A 19,558-nucleotide genomic window follows, 5' to 3' on the forward strand; every position below is an offset into this window, starting at 1 on the left:
AAGCACACTGAGAGCTGCCAGAATCTACAAACGTCAGCCATCGTTAAAATGACATCTCCTCCCAATACTAAAGCCATGTGCCAATATGTCAAACACACAATGACAGACAGCGTTCCACTACTGGAGATGGAGTTGAGCGCAACATCTGCATGCAATTCCTCTTCGAAGGTAGTGCCAAACACATGTAATCTGAGGGACTCGGTGGTTATCATTTATTAGAATCAAACCGCATGTATCCCTGAATATTCCTGCCAATAAATTTCCTCTTCATCTTGAAAAGCACCGTGTGCTTCTAAGAGAGCAGCTGAAACTGCCCAGAAATTAACAGCAATTGAATTAGTTTCTTCTGAAACGTGATATGCAATTAGTTTATAAATAACAGCTTTTCTTAAAGCTGCAGTCCGTAACTTTTTTTAGGTTAAAAATGATCCAAACTAGATAACCAGGCTGTGTTCAAAACAATTTCCTTCTTTAGTCCGACTCACAATGGTAAGCTTGTAATAATGTGTTATAATTTGAGTGGTACTGGTAGCTTTCAGCGGGAATTACGGGCTTCCGCTGTATGTATACATAAAGGAGCCCGGGTTATTAGGTTGTATCGTGTGTGTGTGTGTGTGTGTGTGTGTGTGTGTGTGTGTGTGTGTGTGTGTGTGTGTGTGTGTGTGTGTGTGTGTGTGTGCGTGTGCGTGTGTGTGTGCAGCAGGTGGAGGATCATTTGTGGCCTCTTCTTACAGGAGCTGGAATGTAATTGAACTTGTCATTTTGATGGCGGCTTGTAATCCAGAAAGTTCCATTTTTCCTTGCTGAGGAGACATGCCGATGTACAACCCACATGAAGATAACTCTGCAAATAACTGCAATTTCAAACTAACATGGCGACAAAAAGATAAAACTTATGGGCTGCGGCTTTAAGTCTTTCTTAACTACACACATTGTTGTGCAATAAAGGCAATGGGGACAACCATGTGGTCACTTCCTCTGATGAGTTAAATATAGAGCTGGAAAAGAAAGACAGTCTGTTTGGTTCAACTGCTCGCGGCACTGACCTTGGTTCTGGCGTCAATTCGGGCCCCTCTCTCCAGCAGCAACCTGACCATGTTGGCATTTCCTCTTTTTGAAGCCACATGGAGAGGTGTGATGTCATTCTGTCACAATAAAAAAACAAAACTAATTGTCAGACACACAATCAAGTTCTAAAGAGCAAGATTCAAAGCATGCATTTAAATACATACGTCATTGTTTTTGTGTGAATGTATAATAACTGTTTCTTCCCTTATTGGTATTCTTGCATGGTTTCATGAGAACGCGTTTTGGTTTAAATCCTTTTCATGATTATATGGCTAATACCAACCAAAATTGCTGAAATTAATGCTTTAAAGACTTTACACATTAAATGTTTTTTATTCTTTGACAAGTCGATAGAATGTAGTTTCTGATAACATTATCCATTATGGGTGTATATGTATCCATAATGAGAATAAATCAAAAGAGGGGATTATCTGGACTATATTTAATATGTTGTGTCATGAGCATTAAATTTCAGATTTATTTTTATTTTTACAATATTTACGTTACGTTTTATCTTAACACAACAGCATGCAGTTGATGATTGTTTATGCAAATAATTTGTTTTTATTTATTTATTAACTGAATTAATTTCTAAATCTCTTTCCTTTGCATACAGGTTAGTTTTTATTTTGTCTTAAGTTGTCTGCACTTGTGGCAATGTATTGTTGATGGAATATGAGCATGGTCCATCTTAGAGATTTCTAATAAAGTTGCACATGAGAGATTCTGTCGCTAGCTGTAATCATGGCACAGATGTAGTGCACAAAGTCACACTGAAGACAGAATATTGGGCTACACCACCCTCTAGTGATGGCTCACAAAATCCCTAACTGACCATGATGGACTGCTTTTTAGAAAGCATTAAGGACCGTATAAGGCTTGGATGCATTTAACATTGACTGGCATTTTGGGAGCAGCATAATTAAATTAAAACCGTGTGGGATTGAATTTGAGTACACAACAGCAAATGCTTTGACATTGGGGGATGTAGTATATTCTAAATCATGGAGATTTGGATGACAGATCAGTGGAATCAAATTTCGCCTCATGTCAACGTCAAAGATCTGCAGAGACACTGGTTCAATCTGTGTATGAAGTGCCAAGAAGGTTGTTTGGATCAAGTGTTTTGCATCAGGAGAATATGTTTATTGTTCTGGAAGCAACATTGGTTGAGTTTAAGCAAATGATCCTACAATAGTTATTTCCAGTCCTCTAAACTGTTTGGCTAAAAGGTTTTCTAGAGTGCTGTAATATGATCCAACAGCACTGGAAGGCTTCACTGCTTGTATCGCACTTGTCAGTGTTCAAGGCATTCCAGGTCAGAGTATGTGAGTGTTTTTTTTTAAAACAATAACCATTTTTAGTGTTTTCTCTCACTCTATGATAGCTCAGAGTGGGATTTCTTTCAGAGACTCTGGAGCAAGCAGGGAGTGGAAATTCTACTCAAATAAAAGTGTCCAATATAAAGAAAATAAAAAGCCTTTTTAAAAGTCTTGTTTAAAATGTACACTACCATCTCTTATGCTCACCAAGGCTGCATTTACTTGATCCAAAAATACAATAAAAATAGTAATATTATGAAATATTATTCAAATTTAAAATAACTGTTCCCGACGCCTGTTCTGTTTCTACACTGATAACCCTGTTTGTATATAAGCCCTGATTCTCCATAGTTCCTGTATTATTAATGTTAAAGTGGTTCAAAAAAGTGGCTAATCATTGTTGCCAAGTTGAAAAATGAACTCAGCAGCGGTGCGACTATTTCGCCACCCCAAACAGAGAAGCCTGTTGGAGTATTTGGGCTGGGTGCTCCAGCACTATGGTACCACCATCACCAGCCCCGCTCTGCACCCAGAGAACAGTCAGCCACCACCCCGATGCATGGATATGTTGCTAGAGCCATTGGAGGATTTGAAACTAATACGATGAACGAGTCCGGCGCCTACTACAAGTAGTAAAATCCGTCCTTCCAAATCTCATCCGTCCTTCAGATGAGATGTTAAACCGAGGTCCTCTCTGTGGTCATTAAAAATCTCATGGCACTTCTCGTAGAAAGTAGGGGTATAACTCCGGTGTCCTGGCCAAATTCCCTCGATTGGCCCTTACCAATCATGGCCTCCTAATAATCCCCATTCACTGAATTGGCTCTATCACCCTCTCTCCTCTCCACCTATCGCTGGTGTGTGGTGAGCGCACTGGCACCGTTGTACTGTGGCTGCCATCGCATCATCCAAGTGGAGGCTGCACACTGGTGGTGGTTGAGGAGAGACCCCTGACATGAGTGTAAAGCACTTTGGGTGTGAAAGCGCTATATAAATGCCCCATTCATTAATTCATTTATTCATTCAAGTAGTCTTCAGTCACCCCCCCCCCCCCCCCCCTCTTGTGGAGTATGAGGGAATGGAGGAAGACCCTGCCTATACTTCCACTGCCAAAAGAAAGCAGTTTTCTGCTGGATATTTGGATGAGAGGAAATTCCCCTGTTTCTCCCGCCATGAATTCTCCAGTGCCCCATCTGGTCCGACCCAGCTTAGAGTCTCATGTATTCCTAGAATTTCTCACAACTAACCTCTCCAACCTCCTCATCCAAAATCAGCCAGTTCCTCAGACATGTCTTCAGCTTCACCCAGTCAAGGGGAGTCCCCAGCATACAATATCCCGTTCCTCCAACCTTGGCCCGTCGCCTGGACTCCTTCGCTTGGCTCCTTCCTTATCTCGGCTCCACCTGGGACCATCAGCCTTATGGCTCCACCGGGCTCCCTCGATCCTCCGGCTTTACTTCGGTCAGACATTACCTCGCTAGCGCCACGGACTTGCGAGCCGTTCGCTGCGCTTCATCTCTCTACCCCTATGGCTCTGTCTGGCTCCACCTCAGCCCTCAGTTGCTCCAGCTTTAACTTAGCCCTTCGGTACCCTGGCTTCACCTCGGAAGGGGGTTGTTGGTACAGCTCTGTTGCGGTCTCCGAAGCCTGCGGTGTCATGTTGGTCCACCTGCTCTCCATCTGTGCTCTGTCATCCTGGCTGGAATCTGGGTGACCATCTGGATCCTCCATCTCCACCCTAGTTTCTCCCACCATCTTCTCCACACTGGTACTCCTTAGTCTTCATCCCTGGTTGCCTGTCCTCTGCCTGCCCTCCTCTAGAGACCCCAGTCATAACTGGACCTTTTAAGGTTCAAAGTCGCACCTTTCCGGGGGGAGGGTGTAATGCCACGTGTATGATCTGTTTTGGTTTTATTCTAGTTCCTGTTTCCTTTGTTCTCATTTTCCCGCCACTAGTTTGTTTCAGTGGTTAATTAGTTCCTCACACCTGCTCGGTTTCTACATTGATCACCCTGTTTGATATAAGCCCTGAGTTCTCCATAGCTCTTTGTACTGTATCGTTTATGTTGAAGTAGTTGTGCTATTTGTTGTTGCCAAGTTATTTTTTGTTGTTGCCTGCGTGTTTCCTTTTTTGATTTACCATTAAAAGTCTATTTTGTTTGCTACACCAGCATCGTGTGCTCATTACAGCAACCACTCGTTACAAATATTTTTTTAAATGCAATTTATCCCTGTGATGGCAAAGCTGAAATTTCAGCAGCCATTACTTTAGACCCCCCCCCCCCCCCCCCCCCCCCACACACACACACACACAACGCTCCATAAGTAATAATGAATGATTCCAAACTACTTAAAGGCCCACTGAAGTGCCTTCAAACCATAGACCGTAAAAAAATATGGACGACTCGACATCATCCGTTTCCGCTTGCCATATTTGAAGCTTTCAGGCAGCCTTGCACAGCGCTGACATCTTGGGACCGAGTCTGCGCAGTAGCAATTTCGGGACCGGAGTTGCGCAGTAGAGCGCAGGAAGTAGAGCAGGAAGTACAGTCGCGATATCAAAAGCCCGCCCACACTCTCGCAGATGCAGAACAATTAATTATGTTGGTGTGAAATAAACAGTTATGGAAATGTAGAAATTAAAGCTAAAGCTCTAATCTGCTCCCAAAAATTTCGAAAAAAGTCCGTTAGTGCCTCAGTGACAACTTCACTCAGAGAAGCCGTCAGTCTCAGCTGTCAATCATGATGTCACACCCCCCGTTTTATAGCATCAAATAACTAACTCAAACTAAACTTATTTTTAAAACGAACACCTGGAATGAAATCATCGTGATGATAACTGCCTTCAGTGACATAAACTAACTTTGGGGAACATTTTTTAAAGTGTAATTTTATTATTTAGTTTGCCTCGCGTCCATTAGAAAACACAGAGGGGCGGCTATACTGGGACCGGTCACCGGGGGGCGATCGAGGCGCGAAAGCTTCAGTAAATGAGAGGGAGACTGCAGGCTTGCTTCAAACGCGCCGCATTATTCAATGTGTTGACGTAATTTCCCCTGAAACGGCTTCAGCTGTTAGCAGCTCCTCCCCTTTTTTGAAACAGCCAATAGCGTTTTGTTAATATTCAGTTTGACTAGAGCGCAAGAGCGGACCTTTCTGTTTGGTGAAGCCAGTTTCCTCTAACTGTTTATCCTCATAATCTCCTCCATATCGCTTTGAAATGCCGCATTCTGTGCAGAATTCAAATGGGTCGATATGTTTGTTGTCAGCGCCGACTCGCGCATATGATCCGCGCTGCGCTCTCGTGTCTCTAGGCCAGAGCCGTTGGGGTCTGTGTGTGTGTTTGTGTGTGTGTGTGTGTGTGTGAGCGCGCTGCTGCGGTGCGTGAAACTAACGTGAAAACAGACTTTATTCGCCTGAAATGAAAGCATATTTACACTGAATCGTTTCCTATCATATATATGTGCCTATGCACTATGTGCACTATGCCTTTCACCATGTAGAAATTAGTAAATGTGTGTTAACAACTGACCGATTTCAGCCGCAGCTTCAACAGTGTAGGGGGCGGGCTTTAGATTCTAGAGAGCATTTTGATTGGACAGAACATTTGAGGAGAAAGTGAAGTCTGTGATGATGTCACCAAAATCTGAGATTCGTTTTAACGGAAGTGGGAGACTGTAAATTTTGAATGCTTTTATCTCCTAAATGCAAATTTTGTCATAGTTTTGGAACATACCAGCTTACTCATTACTTTAAGACTAACACAGTCATACTAAAAGCTAAAAAACTTAAATTTTGATTTCAGTGGACCTTTATTATTAAGTGCTTCTTTTTAACAATTTATTTGTTTTAATGAGGCACTTTTTGTATTACACTGACATTTTGGCCTGAATATTTTCCCAATTAAAAAAAAAAAAAAAAAATCATGAAAGATATATTGAAGTCACTGTATGTGTAAATTGGTTTTTAGATGTATATTTTCATCAATAGAAAAAGAGGATTAATTTAAAGTAAGTAAGCAAGAACAATCGTTCTGATTTTGCATATATACTTTATATACTTCAAAAGTTTACTAAGTGTCATGTAAATACTGTACATAACAAAATACCTTATGGAAGCTATTTCAGTCCATGCTTTAATTATGACATAAAATAATTTTCCTAAGGGACAAAAAGTGTACTGCATACAGAGAATGACCCTATTCTGACACTAGTGCAGTTCATCCACCATTCATATCCATCAAATTCACTCTCACAGAAAACTACAGCTGTAGTTTGTGTCCTTACCCTCGCCTTGAAGTCTACGGCAGCCCCGCGGTTCAGGAGCAGGGTCGCTACATTGATGTTGCCGTAGTGAGCCGCTATGTGGAGAGGGGTGAAGCCACTCTGGAGAGGGACAGAGATAAATAAAGCACAGGGGTCAAAATGTCACATACAGAACTCTGAAGGCCTTGACCTCACATCACCTGACCTGACCTCATACATATGAAAAGACGACACCAGGACAGGCGTGGTGCAGTAAATCTTTGACAGATCAACACAGATGATCGTAGCACAACACAGAGAGAAGACGCATCCTTCACTCGTTCCCTCACACCAACTCAATCCAGCTGATTAATTATTTTACTGTAGGATGAACATTAAAGTATAGATTAATTAATAAACTATACCGTGATTGCAATAGATGGGAGGGTTTTTCCATTTTGAAGGATGTGCTTTCCTCAAATGTATGAAGCAGCCTTCAGCCAACAGGTGAATTAACACACACAAAGCTTTAGTGAAGGTAGACCCATGACCCCAAGTGTGTAAACATGCATACAGTGCACTGCATCAAACAATGCGCTGATCAAAACCATTCCTTGCCTAACTATGCTCATAAAATCAGTTGAAATTATTTAAAAAGCAATTTGCAGTACATTCTATTGAGTTATATATAGCACACATCTTTTACAGTTTTTCTGAATTGCTAAAACAATTAACCCCGCTCTCTGAACCAAATTCTCAATAGCCTAAACCCATTTTTAAAAATAAATAAATTACTCTTTCTGAAAAACCTTAAACAAGTTCAGACAGTTAGACAGCATTTGCAAACCTCATGCATTCTTTTTTTGTGTGTGCAAAACTCTAAACATATTCTCACTCACTAAAACACATTTTGCACTGTGATGCACTTGTGTTGCAAAACGCTAAACACAAGCAGACAAAAGTTAAACAACTAAAACTACTTAGTTGTCTAAACAACTAAAACACAACAACTCAAAACTGTTCACACTTATTTTGAATGATGTGATCAAACCAGCTGTACAAAATAAGCCAGTTCAGAGTTCACAGGCGGCACAGGTGCACTGAATGTTGATACGAACAATACATCTGAAAAGGAAAGGAGGAAGAGTATGTGTAAGAGGTGGTGGATGAGGGAGGAAGAGGATGAGGACAAGAAAGGTGTGGACAATGTGGTCAGGGCTGGATCCAGCACACTTTTCCCTTTTGTCTGGTAAGAGACGACACAGTCTGTGATGTGGACAAATTCCTCCGGCCAGACCCAGCACAAAGATGCGATGCTGAGACAGAATGAACCTCTCACTGACTTTGATTTTGCAGTAGCACAACCCTTTTGAGTGTACTGTAAACATGCTTTTCATTTAGGGCCCTATCTTGCACCCAGCGCAATTGACTTTGTACACCGACGCATGTGTCATTCCTATTTTGCACCCGTGCAAAGCGCGCTTTTCCCTCCGCAGAAGCACGTCACTAAACTAGTGAATGAACTTGCGCTCCCTGGGCGGTTCAGCGCAAAAAAGGAGGCGTGTTCTGGCGCAAACAATCCCTGGTGCTATTTTGCTGTTCCATTAAACAATTGCACCACTGACCAGAAAAAACCTAGTCTAAAGTCAGTGGCGCGTTGCGCGTTGTTCATTATGCTATTTTAAGGGCGCATGCTTGACACTTTGCTCATGTAATCTACACAGATGCAACAGTTATTTTTGCAAATCATGAATTGTTACACTAAAAAAATATTAACACATGAGATGACGGAAATCATTGTGGTGTGCCACGAAGATGTGAAAAAATCAGCATAAATATAGCTTACAAATTATTCAGGCTAATTTTAGTAATTAAGGATCAGACCTGTTTGCCCAATAGTGGCAAGAGGTATATGTATATAAGGACATGTGTCTTTTACTGCTCTTACAAGAACATCAGTCTCCTCGGCTGTGAACCTCTCATGGCGTGCGCCTGGTAAATACCCCATAATAAGAGCAATCCATAATGGAACTTGCGCACCTGCTTTTAAAGGGAATGTTGGATGTCGCTCTGATTGGTTTATTCACGTTACGCCCAAACCACACCTATGAATAATGAAGCTAATTCAGTCCAACCCATTTTAGATTTGCGCCGGGCGCAAGAGCCATTTATCCCGCCGGGAAAATAGCAACAGCGCCGAGACCCGCCCACAAAGTTACTTGCGCTTCGCGCTTTGACACTTGCGTTTCAGATAGTTAAAATAGGGCCCTTAGAGTTTAAAGTGTTATTTCATCCAAAAAGGAAATTTCTTTCATTAATGACTCAACCTAATGTCGTTCCACACCCGTAAGACCTCCGTTCATCTTCGGAACACAGTTTAAGATATTTTATAAAAAACATCATCAAAGTAGTTTATATGTGACATCAGTTAGTTAATTAGAATCTCTTGAAGCATTGAAAATAGATTTTGATCCAAAAATCACAAAAACTAGAACTTTATTCAGCATTGTCTTCTCTCCCTTGTTTGTTTTTAATACTCAAATAAAGATTCAAACGGTTATGAATCAGCGGATTGATTCATGATTCGGATCGTTTGTCAAACTGCAGAATGCTGGAACGGGACATTGGCGATCCGAATCATGAATCAATACGCTGATTCATAATCATTTGAATCTTTATTTGAGGTATAGTGAGGTATAGACAGTATAGTGTGCATACACTTGCATGCGCTCTCGGACTAAATATAAAATATCTTAAACTGTGTTCCGAAGACGAACGGAGGTCTTGAAACGGGTGTTGAACGACATTAGGGTGAGTCATTAATGACATCAATTTCATTTTTGGGGGAACTAACCCTTTAACCTTTTTGCAATATACTTTTTTCTGTTACTGCATACTTTGGATGATGTGTTCTCTATTTTCTGATGTCTATTGAATGATCTGTAGTGTTTATATTTTGACTGACTGTGTATGATCTGAAAGCATAATTGGATTTTGAGCACAGATAAAATGGTTTTGAGGCAATTGTTTGAAGAGTCAGATGTTCTCTGAATGTAGTTTGAAGGTTTTGTTTTGAGTTTAAGGTTTTGAGAAAGTGGATGATGGTTTTGAGAAATGGGTTTTTAGCAATTCAGAAAAACGTCTCAGGTTACGTATGTAACCCTAGTTCCCTGAGGGAACGAGACGCTGCGTCGAAACGCTGTGAGAACGCCTCTGCGTTAATGCGTCGTGAAGCGCCTGTAGAACCATTCCATCGGAAAAAAGATCGATCGTCGGCGTGATGACGTCATCGACCGGAAGCTATAAAACGTCCGTGAAAACAAACAGGAACTAACTTCTGATAAAGCCTGAAGTAAGTGATCACGGACACGCCGGGAGTATGGCAGAGCGACGCAGCGTCTCGTTCCCTCAGGGAACTAGGGTTACATACGTAACCTGAGACGTTCCCTTTCGGGGAACTCGAGCTGCGTCGAAACGCTGTGAGAACGCTTATACCCACATCGCCACAGGACCAAGTGTCTCGTATGTGTGAAGCCGAAGTGCACACGGTTACGAGAGTACCTGTGCCCCTACTGTAGATGCCAGGTCTAGTTCGTAGAACCTGACGAAGGTAGAAGGAGACGACCATCCGGCCGCGTTGCAGATATCGTGGAGGGAAGCCCCCGACAAGAGTGCTTTAGAAGCAGCCATACCCCTGGTTGAGTGCGCCCGGACAGCCAGTGGAGATGGCTGCCCGGTAGCTTCATAAGCAAGTGAGATGGCCTCGACCACCCACTTGCTCATCCTCTGCTTGGATACTGGGGCCCCCTTCTTAGGGGGTCCAAAGCAAACAAACAATTGTTCCGATTTCCTCCACAGGGCAGCTCTGTGGACATAAGTATCCAGTGCCCTCACAGGACACAGCAGATTTAACCTTTCCTGGTCTGACGTCATAAACGGAGGAGGACAGAAGGCTTGTAGAGTGATGGGGCCCCGTGGGCTCGTAGGAACCTTGGGGACATAACCCGGCCTGGGATGCAGAAATGCTTTCACCATCCCTGGCGCAAACTCTAGACATGAGGGCCCTACTGACAGGGACTGAATATCTCCTATCCTTTTAAGAGATGAAATGGCCAAAAGGAAGATAGTTTTTAAGGTGAGGAACTTATCCGAAACCTCCTCCAGAGGTTCGAACGGAGGCCCGGACAAGCCCCTCAAAACAATGGCCAAGTCCCATGCTGGGACCCTCGAGTGCATAACTGGCCTCAACCTTAATGTGCCACGAAGGAAGCGTGTAATTAGAGGGTGTCTTCCCAAAGACACTCCACTGCAAGGGACGTGGAAGGCACCCAAGGCCGCCACGTACACCTTAAGTGTGGAGGGGGTCAACCCTGCCGAGAACCTTGCCTGCAGGAACTCCAGCACTGTACCAACCGGGCAGTTAACTGGGTCCCACTGGCGTTCTCTGCACCATGCTGAGAAAAGTCTCCATTTCAAAGCGTACAGCTTCCTTGTGGACGGAGCTCTGGAGTGTAGGATGGTCTCCACGACCTCGGCCGAGAGACCTTCCTCTATGAGCCTAGCCCCCTCAGAGGCCAGGCCCACAGTTTCCACATCTCCGGGCGTGGGTGCAGGAATCTCCCGCCCGCCTGAGAGAGTAGATCCCTCCTGATCGGAATCTCCATCGGAGAGCCTTCCAGGAGAGATATCAGGTCCGAAAACCATACTCGGGTCGGCCAGTTCGGAGCCACTAGAAGTACCTGGGCCCCGTCCCGGCGTACCCTCTCCAGAACTCCTGGAAGCAAGACAATCGGGGGGAAGGCGTACAGAGGCAGCCTCGGCCACTCCTGAACCATGGCATCCAGCCCCAGCGGGGCCGGATGGGTCAGAGAAAACCACTGCGGGCAGTGAGAATTCTCCGCCGAAGCGAACAGGTCTATCTCCGCTTTCCCATAAACCTTCCAAAGGAGCTCCACCACCTCTGGGTGGAGTCTCCAGTCCCCGGGCCTCGGCCCCTGTCTCGACAGGCTGTCTGCTTCCTGATTCAGGGCCCCCGGGATATATACTGCCCTGATTGACAGCAATTTCCCTTGGGCCCACAGGAGGATCCGATGTGCCAATTTGTCCAACGGACGAGACCTCAGACCCCCTGGTGATTTATATAGGCCACCACGGACGTGTTGTCTGTTCTGACTAGTACATGGTGGCCCCTGAGGTCGGGCAGGAACTGTTTCAATGCAAGAAACACTGCGAGCATCTCTAGCCGATTTATGTGCCAGTGCCGCTGATGTTCCTGCCATAGACCCTGGGATGAGCGACCACTCATGGTCGCCCCCCAGCCCGTGAGAGGGCGTCTGTCGTTAGCGTTACGCGACGAACATGAGCCCCCAACACGGGACCCTGAAAACCCACCGTTTCACAGTGACGGCTCGGCCTAGCTTCTGTTCTTTGGCGGCTGCCAGGATCGATGCTATGCGTGTTGGCGATAATTGCGCCCGCATAATTACCGAGTCCCAGTTCACACCTAGAAAAGTGGTTCTCTGAGCCGGAGAAAGCACACTCTTCTTGGCGTTCAGCCTCAACCCCAGCTTCGACATATGGGCGAGAACAGCATCGAGATGCTGAACCGCCATCTGCTCTGTATTCGCTAGAATCAGCCAGTCGTCGATATAGTTCAGTATGCGGATGCCCTGTAGACGCAGCGGCGCCAGAGCTGCATCCACACACTTGGTGAACGTGCGGGGTGACAGTGCTAGACCGAAGGGAAGTACACGATATTGGTATGCCTCTCCCCCGAAGGCAAACCTCAGGAACTTCCTGTGATGTGGAAGGATGGAGACATGAAAATACGCATCTTTGAGGTCTATGGTGACAAACCAATCCTCCGATTTGACCTGCGCTACAATCTGTCTGAGTGTAAGCATCTTGAATTTGAGCTTGGCCACCGAGCGATTCAATAGCCGCAGATCTAATATCGGGCGTAAGCCCCCATCCTTCTTCGGCACGATGAAGTAACGGCTGTAAAAGCCAGACTCCCTGCTGGGAGGGGGAACCCTCTCTATAGCCCCTTTTTGCAGGAGTGTCTCTACTTCCTGTGCCATTACCAGAGCCTGCTCCGGGCCCACCTCTGTAGGTAGGACACCGCAGAAAGGAGGTGGCCGACTGGCGTACCCCCTTTCTACTATCTGCAGGACCCAACGAGATATATTTGATAGACGTTTCCATTCGTCTAGAAAATCTACTAAGGGAACCAGCCTCTCGAGGCTGGCCTCTGGTGTATTTTGAGCAACAAATGCAGTGCCCTGAAGCGGCGGACCGGCAGGGAACGACTGACTTGACTGCTCGGGGACCCCCCGGAGGGGGTGCGGACCACCCTCGGGTTGCCCGCGGAGACCGACTGCGCCCCGGCATTGCGGCGGGGTTGGCAGCGCGGCCCCCCGAGGGTGCCGTAGGGAAGCGGGTACCGTTGGCAGGGGTAAACACCGCTTCCCTACGGGGGGAACCACCCTCAGCGTCCTGACGCTTCTGGCGTCAGGAACGCTTCGACGAGGCCTTCTTGGCGATCAGGACTGTCCGCAGATCAGCCCTGCCCCTCGAAGGCCTCGCCTGAGAGCGCCGCCCCTCGTCCCCGCGCTGAGGGGGAGCTCGAGCGGCGACGCTCTGCTTTTGTTGCGCCCTGTGAGCGGAGCTCGTACTCGGCTTAGGCTGCCTGATGTCAGCGGCAGCCCCAGGGACCTGGACCCGGAGAGGGAGAAACTGCTTTAGCGCCGCAGCTTGTTTCTTTGACTCCTGGAACCTCTCGGTGACAGTGTGTACTGCGTCACCGAAGAGGCCACCAGGAGACAGCGGCGCGTCGAGCAGGAAGCTTTTCTCCCTCTCCTTGATTTCAGTGGGGTTGAGCCATAAATGCCTCTCCGTAGCCACCAATGCTGCCATAGAGCGGCCAACACATCTGGCCGTCTCTTTGGTGGCCTGGAGAGTAAGATCAGCTGCTGTTCTTAGCTCCTTTATGACATCACCCCCCACTTCATCATGTCCATCTAAGTCCCTGAGCAGGTCAGCCTGATAAGCCTGCATTATAGCCATGGTATGCAGGCATGCAGCAGCCTGACCTGCCGCCGAGTACGCTTTGCCCACCAGTGCCGACGTTGTTTTTAATGGTCTGGTGGGCAAAGTCGGGGCCTTTAGGGACGATGCCGAGGAAGGCGAGAGATGGCTCGCGAGCGTCTCTTCTACCTTTGGCATCGCCCCATAACCGTAGTGCTTCAGCCCCATGATGTTGCTGTAGACCGAAGTCTGAGGGCTGAACACAAGGTATGATGCCGGTCTCCTCCATGATGTTGCCACCTCGGTGTGCAAATCATGGAAGAATGGCAGGCCCCGCCGCTGAGGTTCTGAAGCGCGAGCGGGCAGGAATCTTTCATCTAATTTGCTAGATCTCTTTCTTCCTGCCTCAGATCTTTCTACGGGCCAGTCAATATTTAACCTGGCCACAGCTCGCGTTAGAACCTCAACGAGCTCCTCACTCGCAGGGGACTGAAGTGGCGAATCTTCAGTCGCGATGCTCTCAACGTCCGACTCCTCGGAGCTGGATAGTTGGAGCACCGGCGGCTCTCTCGGGGGGGAAGAAACCGCAATGCGTGCTTCCAAGCCCCGAGAAGAGCCGCTGGATGGAGCAGGTGAGGGCAGAGATAAGGCAGCGCCCGTCTCAAACCCCTCTGCAACATCCAATTGTGAACCCCACGACTGCAGCCTCCGCTCTGCCTCGGCAGCAGCGGGACCAGAGCCGCGGGGAACATGAGCCGAGGCACCCTCCTCGAAGAGTGCCCGGCGGGAGCGCAGCGTTCTCAGTGGCATACGCTCACAGTGCTCGCAAGCAGCCCCCTCGAGGGCTGCCTGGGCATGCTGCGCTCCCAAGCAGGCAACACAAAGAGAGTGTGTATCCCCACTCGTGATGTAGCGTGGGCAGGGATGTACACACCTCTTGAACTGACTGCTTTCACTCGCCATTTCTCTATCTATTTATTTTCTCTTTTTTGTAAATATAAGGAATATTTAACAAAGGGTGGAAAAACTCTTTCAATAGACAGACAAAAACACCAAATAGACAGACAGGTTCACACAGATCGCTTGCTGAAGGCTCAGAAGCTAGTTCCTGTTTGTTTTCACGGACGTTTTATAGCTTCCGGTCGATGACGTCATCACGCCGACGATCGATCTTTTTTCCGATGGAATGGTTCTACAGGCGCTTCACGACGCATTAACGCAGAGGCGTTCTCACAGCGTTTCGACGCAGCTCGAGTTCCCCGAAAGGGAACTAAAATAACCAGAAGGCCACTTTAAATTTGACAGTGCAGTTGACCTGTAGCTGTAGATGAACATCAGACTATTATTCTCAGTGTTGTCAGTGGTTAATACTGTATATAAGGTGCATGTCATGCAGTGATATTCAAAGCTGTTAAGTTGTAGGACAGCTGGAACAAATCTGGAAGCCATGCTGACTGTGAAGAGAAGAGAAGAGAAGAGAAGAGAAGAGAAGAGAAGAGAAGAGAAGAGAAGAGAAGAGAAGAGAAGAGAAGAGAAGAGAAGAGAAGAGAAGAGAAGAGAAGAGAAGAGAAGAGAAGAGAAGAGAAGAGAAGAGAAGAGAAGAGAAGAGAAGAGAAGAGAAGCTCGTTGGCACCTGCTAGGAAGGGAATGTCATGCATGAGACGGGACGAGTGCTCTGCAGCTGAGAAGTCTGACTTCACACTAGCTTCATCTGCAGGAAAGTACTAGATATCCAGGATTTGGTCTAAAAGGGCACTTTGATTTATTGTTCAAAGAAATGTATAGTTCAAAGACATATTCCAGTACAAACTGATTTCAATACGAGTATAAAAAGGCAGCACACACCCAGCTGGTCACCAGAATATGTTGTGTTTTGGATACTGGGTTGCAGGCTTCTCCACTACATTAACAACCAATACCTTGGTTAAATATCTGTACTAGATACGTGACCACTTGACTTTACTGGACCATAACTAAAATGCCATAAACCAATTCATACAGGTCTTAGCTTGTCTTTTAAGCAGAACTGATTTTTCGTTGTTATTGGGGCAACTTATCCCAATTTAAAGGTATAGTCCACCCAAAAATGAAAATGTTATGTTTATCTGCTAACCCCCAGGCAGGGCGTCCAATATAGGTGTGTTTGTTTTGTTCAGTAGAACGCAAAAGAAGATTTTTTACTGTTGCTGCGTGCCAGTCATATAATGCATGTTAATGGGGTGTGACGATACTGCGGCTCGTGACGATACATTGATTTCTTAAAGGGATCCCATGGTGTTGAGACTTGTATGGCTTAATATAACATAAATGATGTCTCTTACTGAATTATGTGGTAGAAAACCCATGAAAGATCTACGTTATTTAAAAAATCGATTTTATATTTGGACCATGGGCGGCGCCATTTTGTTTGCGTTCTAGGTTGATGACGTAGAGTGGTTGAACTCCTCAATCAGCTGGCGTTACCCGTAGCTATTTTTACCACAACGCAACTCGAAAATTGTTTCAGAGTTAAACAAAACAAATGAATTGCTTTGTAATTGTACTTAAAACACACTCAAACACATGTGCACACAAACTCACCTACACAAGTCACAAACAGATCGGCGGGCGCGCACACACACACCTCTGACAGACTGCTCTGTCTCAATCGCATGCATCATCACCAAAACATCCTGCCTCTCTTCCTCACGTTACTTTATCCCATCGTCCTACCTAGATATTTCCCTCTGCTGGTCACATTAGGCATTATAGTTAATCTACTATCAACAGTCTATCTAGGGAACAGGATGTGTTGAACAGGATATCAACACGGGAATAGATTGAGGGTTATGTATGCGCGCACGCACTGTGTGTGTGTTCGCGCCGATCTGTTGGGGTGTGTGTGTGTGTTCGCGCCGATCTGTTGGGGTGTGTGTGTGTGTGTTCGCGCCGATCTGTTGGGGTGTGTGTGAGTCTGTGTGAGAGAGAGAGTTTGTGTGCACATGTATGTTTGAGTGCGTGAAGTCGGACAGCTGTTTGTAAATCGGCTTTACACTCGTTATTGCGGTGGAACGTGAGACTGAATGACTGCACTCGAACATGTCCACTATGGTGTCGGACAACACTACAAATGTCCGTCCCTTCAAATAATGCCCTATTTAAGGGTATAGGGTCGATTTCAGATTCAGCCCCTGTCGTGGAGACTGAGCAACCCAACATCTCGATTGAGACAGAGCCTGTCGTGTGCGCGCCCGCCGATCTGTTTGTGACTTGTGTAGGTGAGTTTGTGTGCACATGTATGTTTGAGTGTGTTTTAAGTATAATTACAAAGGAATTCATTGGTTTTGTTTAACTCTGAAACAATTTTCGAGTTGCGTTGTGGTAAAAATAGCTACGGGTAATGCCAGCTGATTGAGGAGTTCAACCACTCTACGTCATCAACCTAGAACGCAAACAAAATGGCGCCGCCCATGGTCCAAATATAAAATCGATTTTTAAAATAACGTAGATCTTTCATGGGTTTTCTACTACATAATTCAGTTAGAGACATCATTTATGTTATATTAAGCCATACAAGTCTCAACACCAGGGGATCCCTTTAAGACACGACATTTACTTCCACCATAGAAGTTCAAAGTGGTTCAACAAAACCCACAACGATCATATATATATATATATATATATATATATATATATATATATATATATATATATATATATATATATATATACACAGGGCTTGAGATTAAGCATGTTCATGTGCTTTTCCTTCGGACAAGTAAATCGTTCATTCACTTGTCTGAGTAAAAAATTTGCTTGCCTGGAAATTTTTTCGATTTTTATTACATTTTTTTGTGTGTGTATTATAAATATAATTTATTCTGAAGCAATATTCTTACCAATGTTCAATCAGCTTTGACATATTTATATATACATATTTTTTGCCTATATATATATATATATATATATAAGGGCATTTGCCCCTAATCTTATTAAATATAGGCTATGCTTCAGCTTTAATTTTATATTGTTAAATTTGATAAATATATTAAATTAAAATTAGACCAATCAAATTAAATAATTTACACTGAAAAATAATAACTGCGTTAAATAATGTTTAGAGATTTGTAGTTTTGAATAGACAAAAAAGAAATGTTGGAAAAAAACCTCCAGTAGGTGGCAGCAGGTGGCCATCTTAATAAGTGAGTCATTAAGTCGTTCATTCAAACGATTCATTCAAACACTGAATCGTTCAGTAACACTAGTTGCTGTGGGACGCGTTACAGTTCTGCAAATGAACGATTTTCGCTGCTAAAATAGAACAAAACACTCAATATTGCATCTAAAATGTAAATGATATTAAGTGAATGTTAGTGAATGCTAATTAATTGTTTATGGACCTGTCATATAAAAGCAGTGTCATTTTCAGTCGTGATGGTATTCAGGAAACAGCTTAAACGCTCTAGTGTTGTAATTTCTCCTCGAGAGGCTGCACAAGCGTCAACAGCACAACCTTTTTTATCGTCAGTTCATTATATATTATCATCCACTATCGATCCCGACTTACACTAAATTAATGCACAATCATTCTTGCATTTTGGTGATTCACTAGCAGTGTTGTGTGTAACGCGTTACTAAGTAAGGCGTTACAGTAACGTAACTACTTTTTTGGGCAAAAAGTAGTGTAACGCACTACTACTGAAAATTTGGTAACGAAACGTAGTTCATTTTTCAATTCAGCTTTACGTTACTTTTCCCATGGTAAGATTTAACAGCGACACTGCCATCTGGGTAGGGCCAGCATATTCAGTTAACATAGCCTTTTTAATTCTGAGGCTAGTCATGCTATAAGTTGTGCTTGATTTTATTTTGGCTAAAATGCCTTTGCCTCTAAACTGTATTGTGCTATTTTATTTTATTTACACAAGCCATCGACATCAAGCCATTTTTAAGTTATATTTTTTTCTGTTGGATTTAGATGAGGCATGCATGTTTTATTTTGACACATATGACCAATTTTGAGGTTACCATGTTGTTCTTAAGGAGCTTATTGATACTTTTTTTTTTATAATAAAGAGCAAAAAAGAAATACCTGTTATGTCCTCCATAGTATAACTTTAGGTAGGCCTACACATTAAGGAACAGATATTGGGTTCTGCCCAAAGTCAAGCAACATAAAAGTAACGTAAAAGTAACGAGTAACATAAAAAGTTACTTTTCAAAGGGGGTAACTAAGTAAAGTAATGGATTACTTTTTTAAAAAAGTATCGAGTAACGAGCAAACACTACTTTTTAAAAGTAACCTCCCCAACACTGTTCGCTAGTTATTTTTAGTTTTAATCAGGCTCTTGTCCGTTGGGCAAGTACAATTCTCTTTCACTTGTCCCTTCAAAAAACCCACTTGTCCCGGACAAGCGGACATGCGTTAATGTCGAGCCCTGATATATATAAATAAAATCCTCATTAGTGCCTGTGCGGATTGGTCAAATGAGACATCTATGTACACATATCTATGATCGCTCCGTCATTATAACCTTCTCCGGCGGAAGTAATGGCATTGGGAATACTGGATGAGATTCGTATCATAAAAACTGTTGGGTTACTCGCAGAAACCGTTTTGTGTCTTAAGACATCAATGTGTCGCCACGAGCCACAGGGTTTAATAAGGATTCGTATGTGTATGTGTTTTTTACTCTCATAGAAAAACACCCCATTGGCATGCATTACATGACTAGCACAGTTGGAGTTAAAAATCTTCATTTGAGTTCTACTGAAGAAACAAACACACCTACATCTTGGATGCACTGGGGGTAAGCAGATAACATAACATTTTCATTTTTGGGTGAACTATCCCTTTAACAAACAGAAACAACAAGCAGGCCACTGGAATGTTGATTTCTTAGGCAGGTCTACCTGTGC

At 44.4% G+C, this 19,558-nt stretch overlaps 1 protein-coding gene across 1 annotated transcript in view; it reads right to left on the reverse strand.

Moving 5' to 3' along the window:
- The window catches only part of ank3b (ankyrin 3b), a 160,738-nt gene that overhangs the window by 91,564 nt on the left and 49,616 nt on the right, over positions 1-19,558 (reverse strand). Inside the window, exons 8-9 of the mRNA XM_067429868.1 lie at positions 6,677-6,775; positions 1,047-1,145 (exon numbers count right to left, since the gene is read on the reverse strand). Coding sequence (XP_067285969.1) covers positions 1,047-1,145; positions 6,677-6,775 — 198 coding nt within the window. The remainder of the gene's footprint in view (positions 1-1,046; positions 1,146-6,676; positions 6,776-19,558) is intronic.

This window comes from Pseudorasbora parva, chromosome 21 (assembly GCF_024679245.1).
Source record: "Pseudorasbora parva isolate DD20220531a chromosome 21, ASM2467924v1, whole genome shotgun sequence".
Lineage (NCBI taxonomy): Eukaryota > Metazoa > Chordata > Actinopteri > Cypriniformes > Gobionidae > Pseudorasbora > Pseudorasbora parva.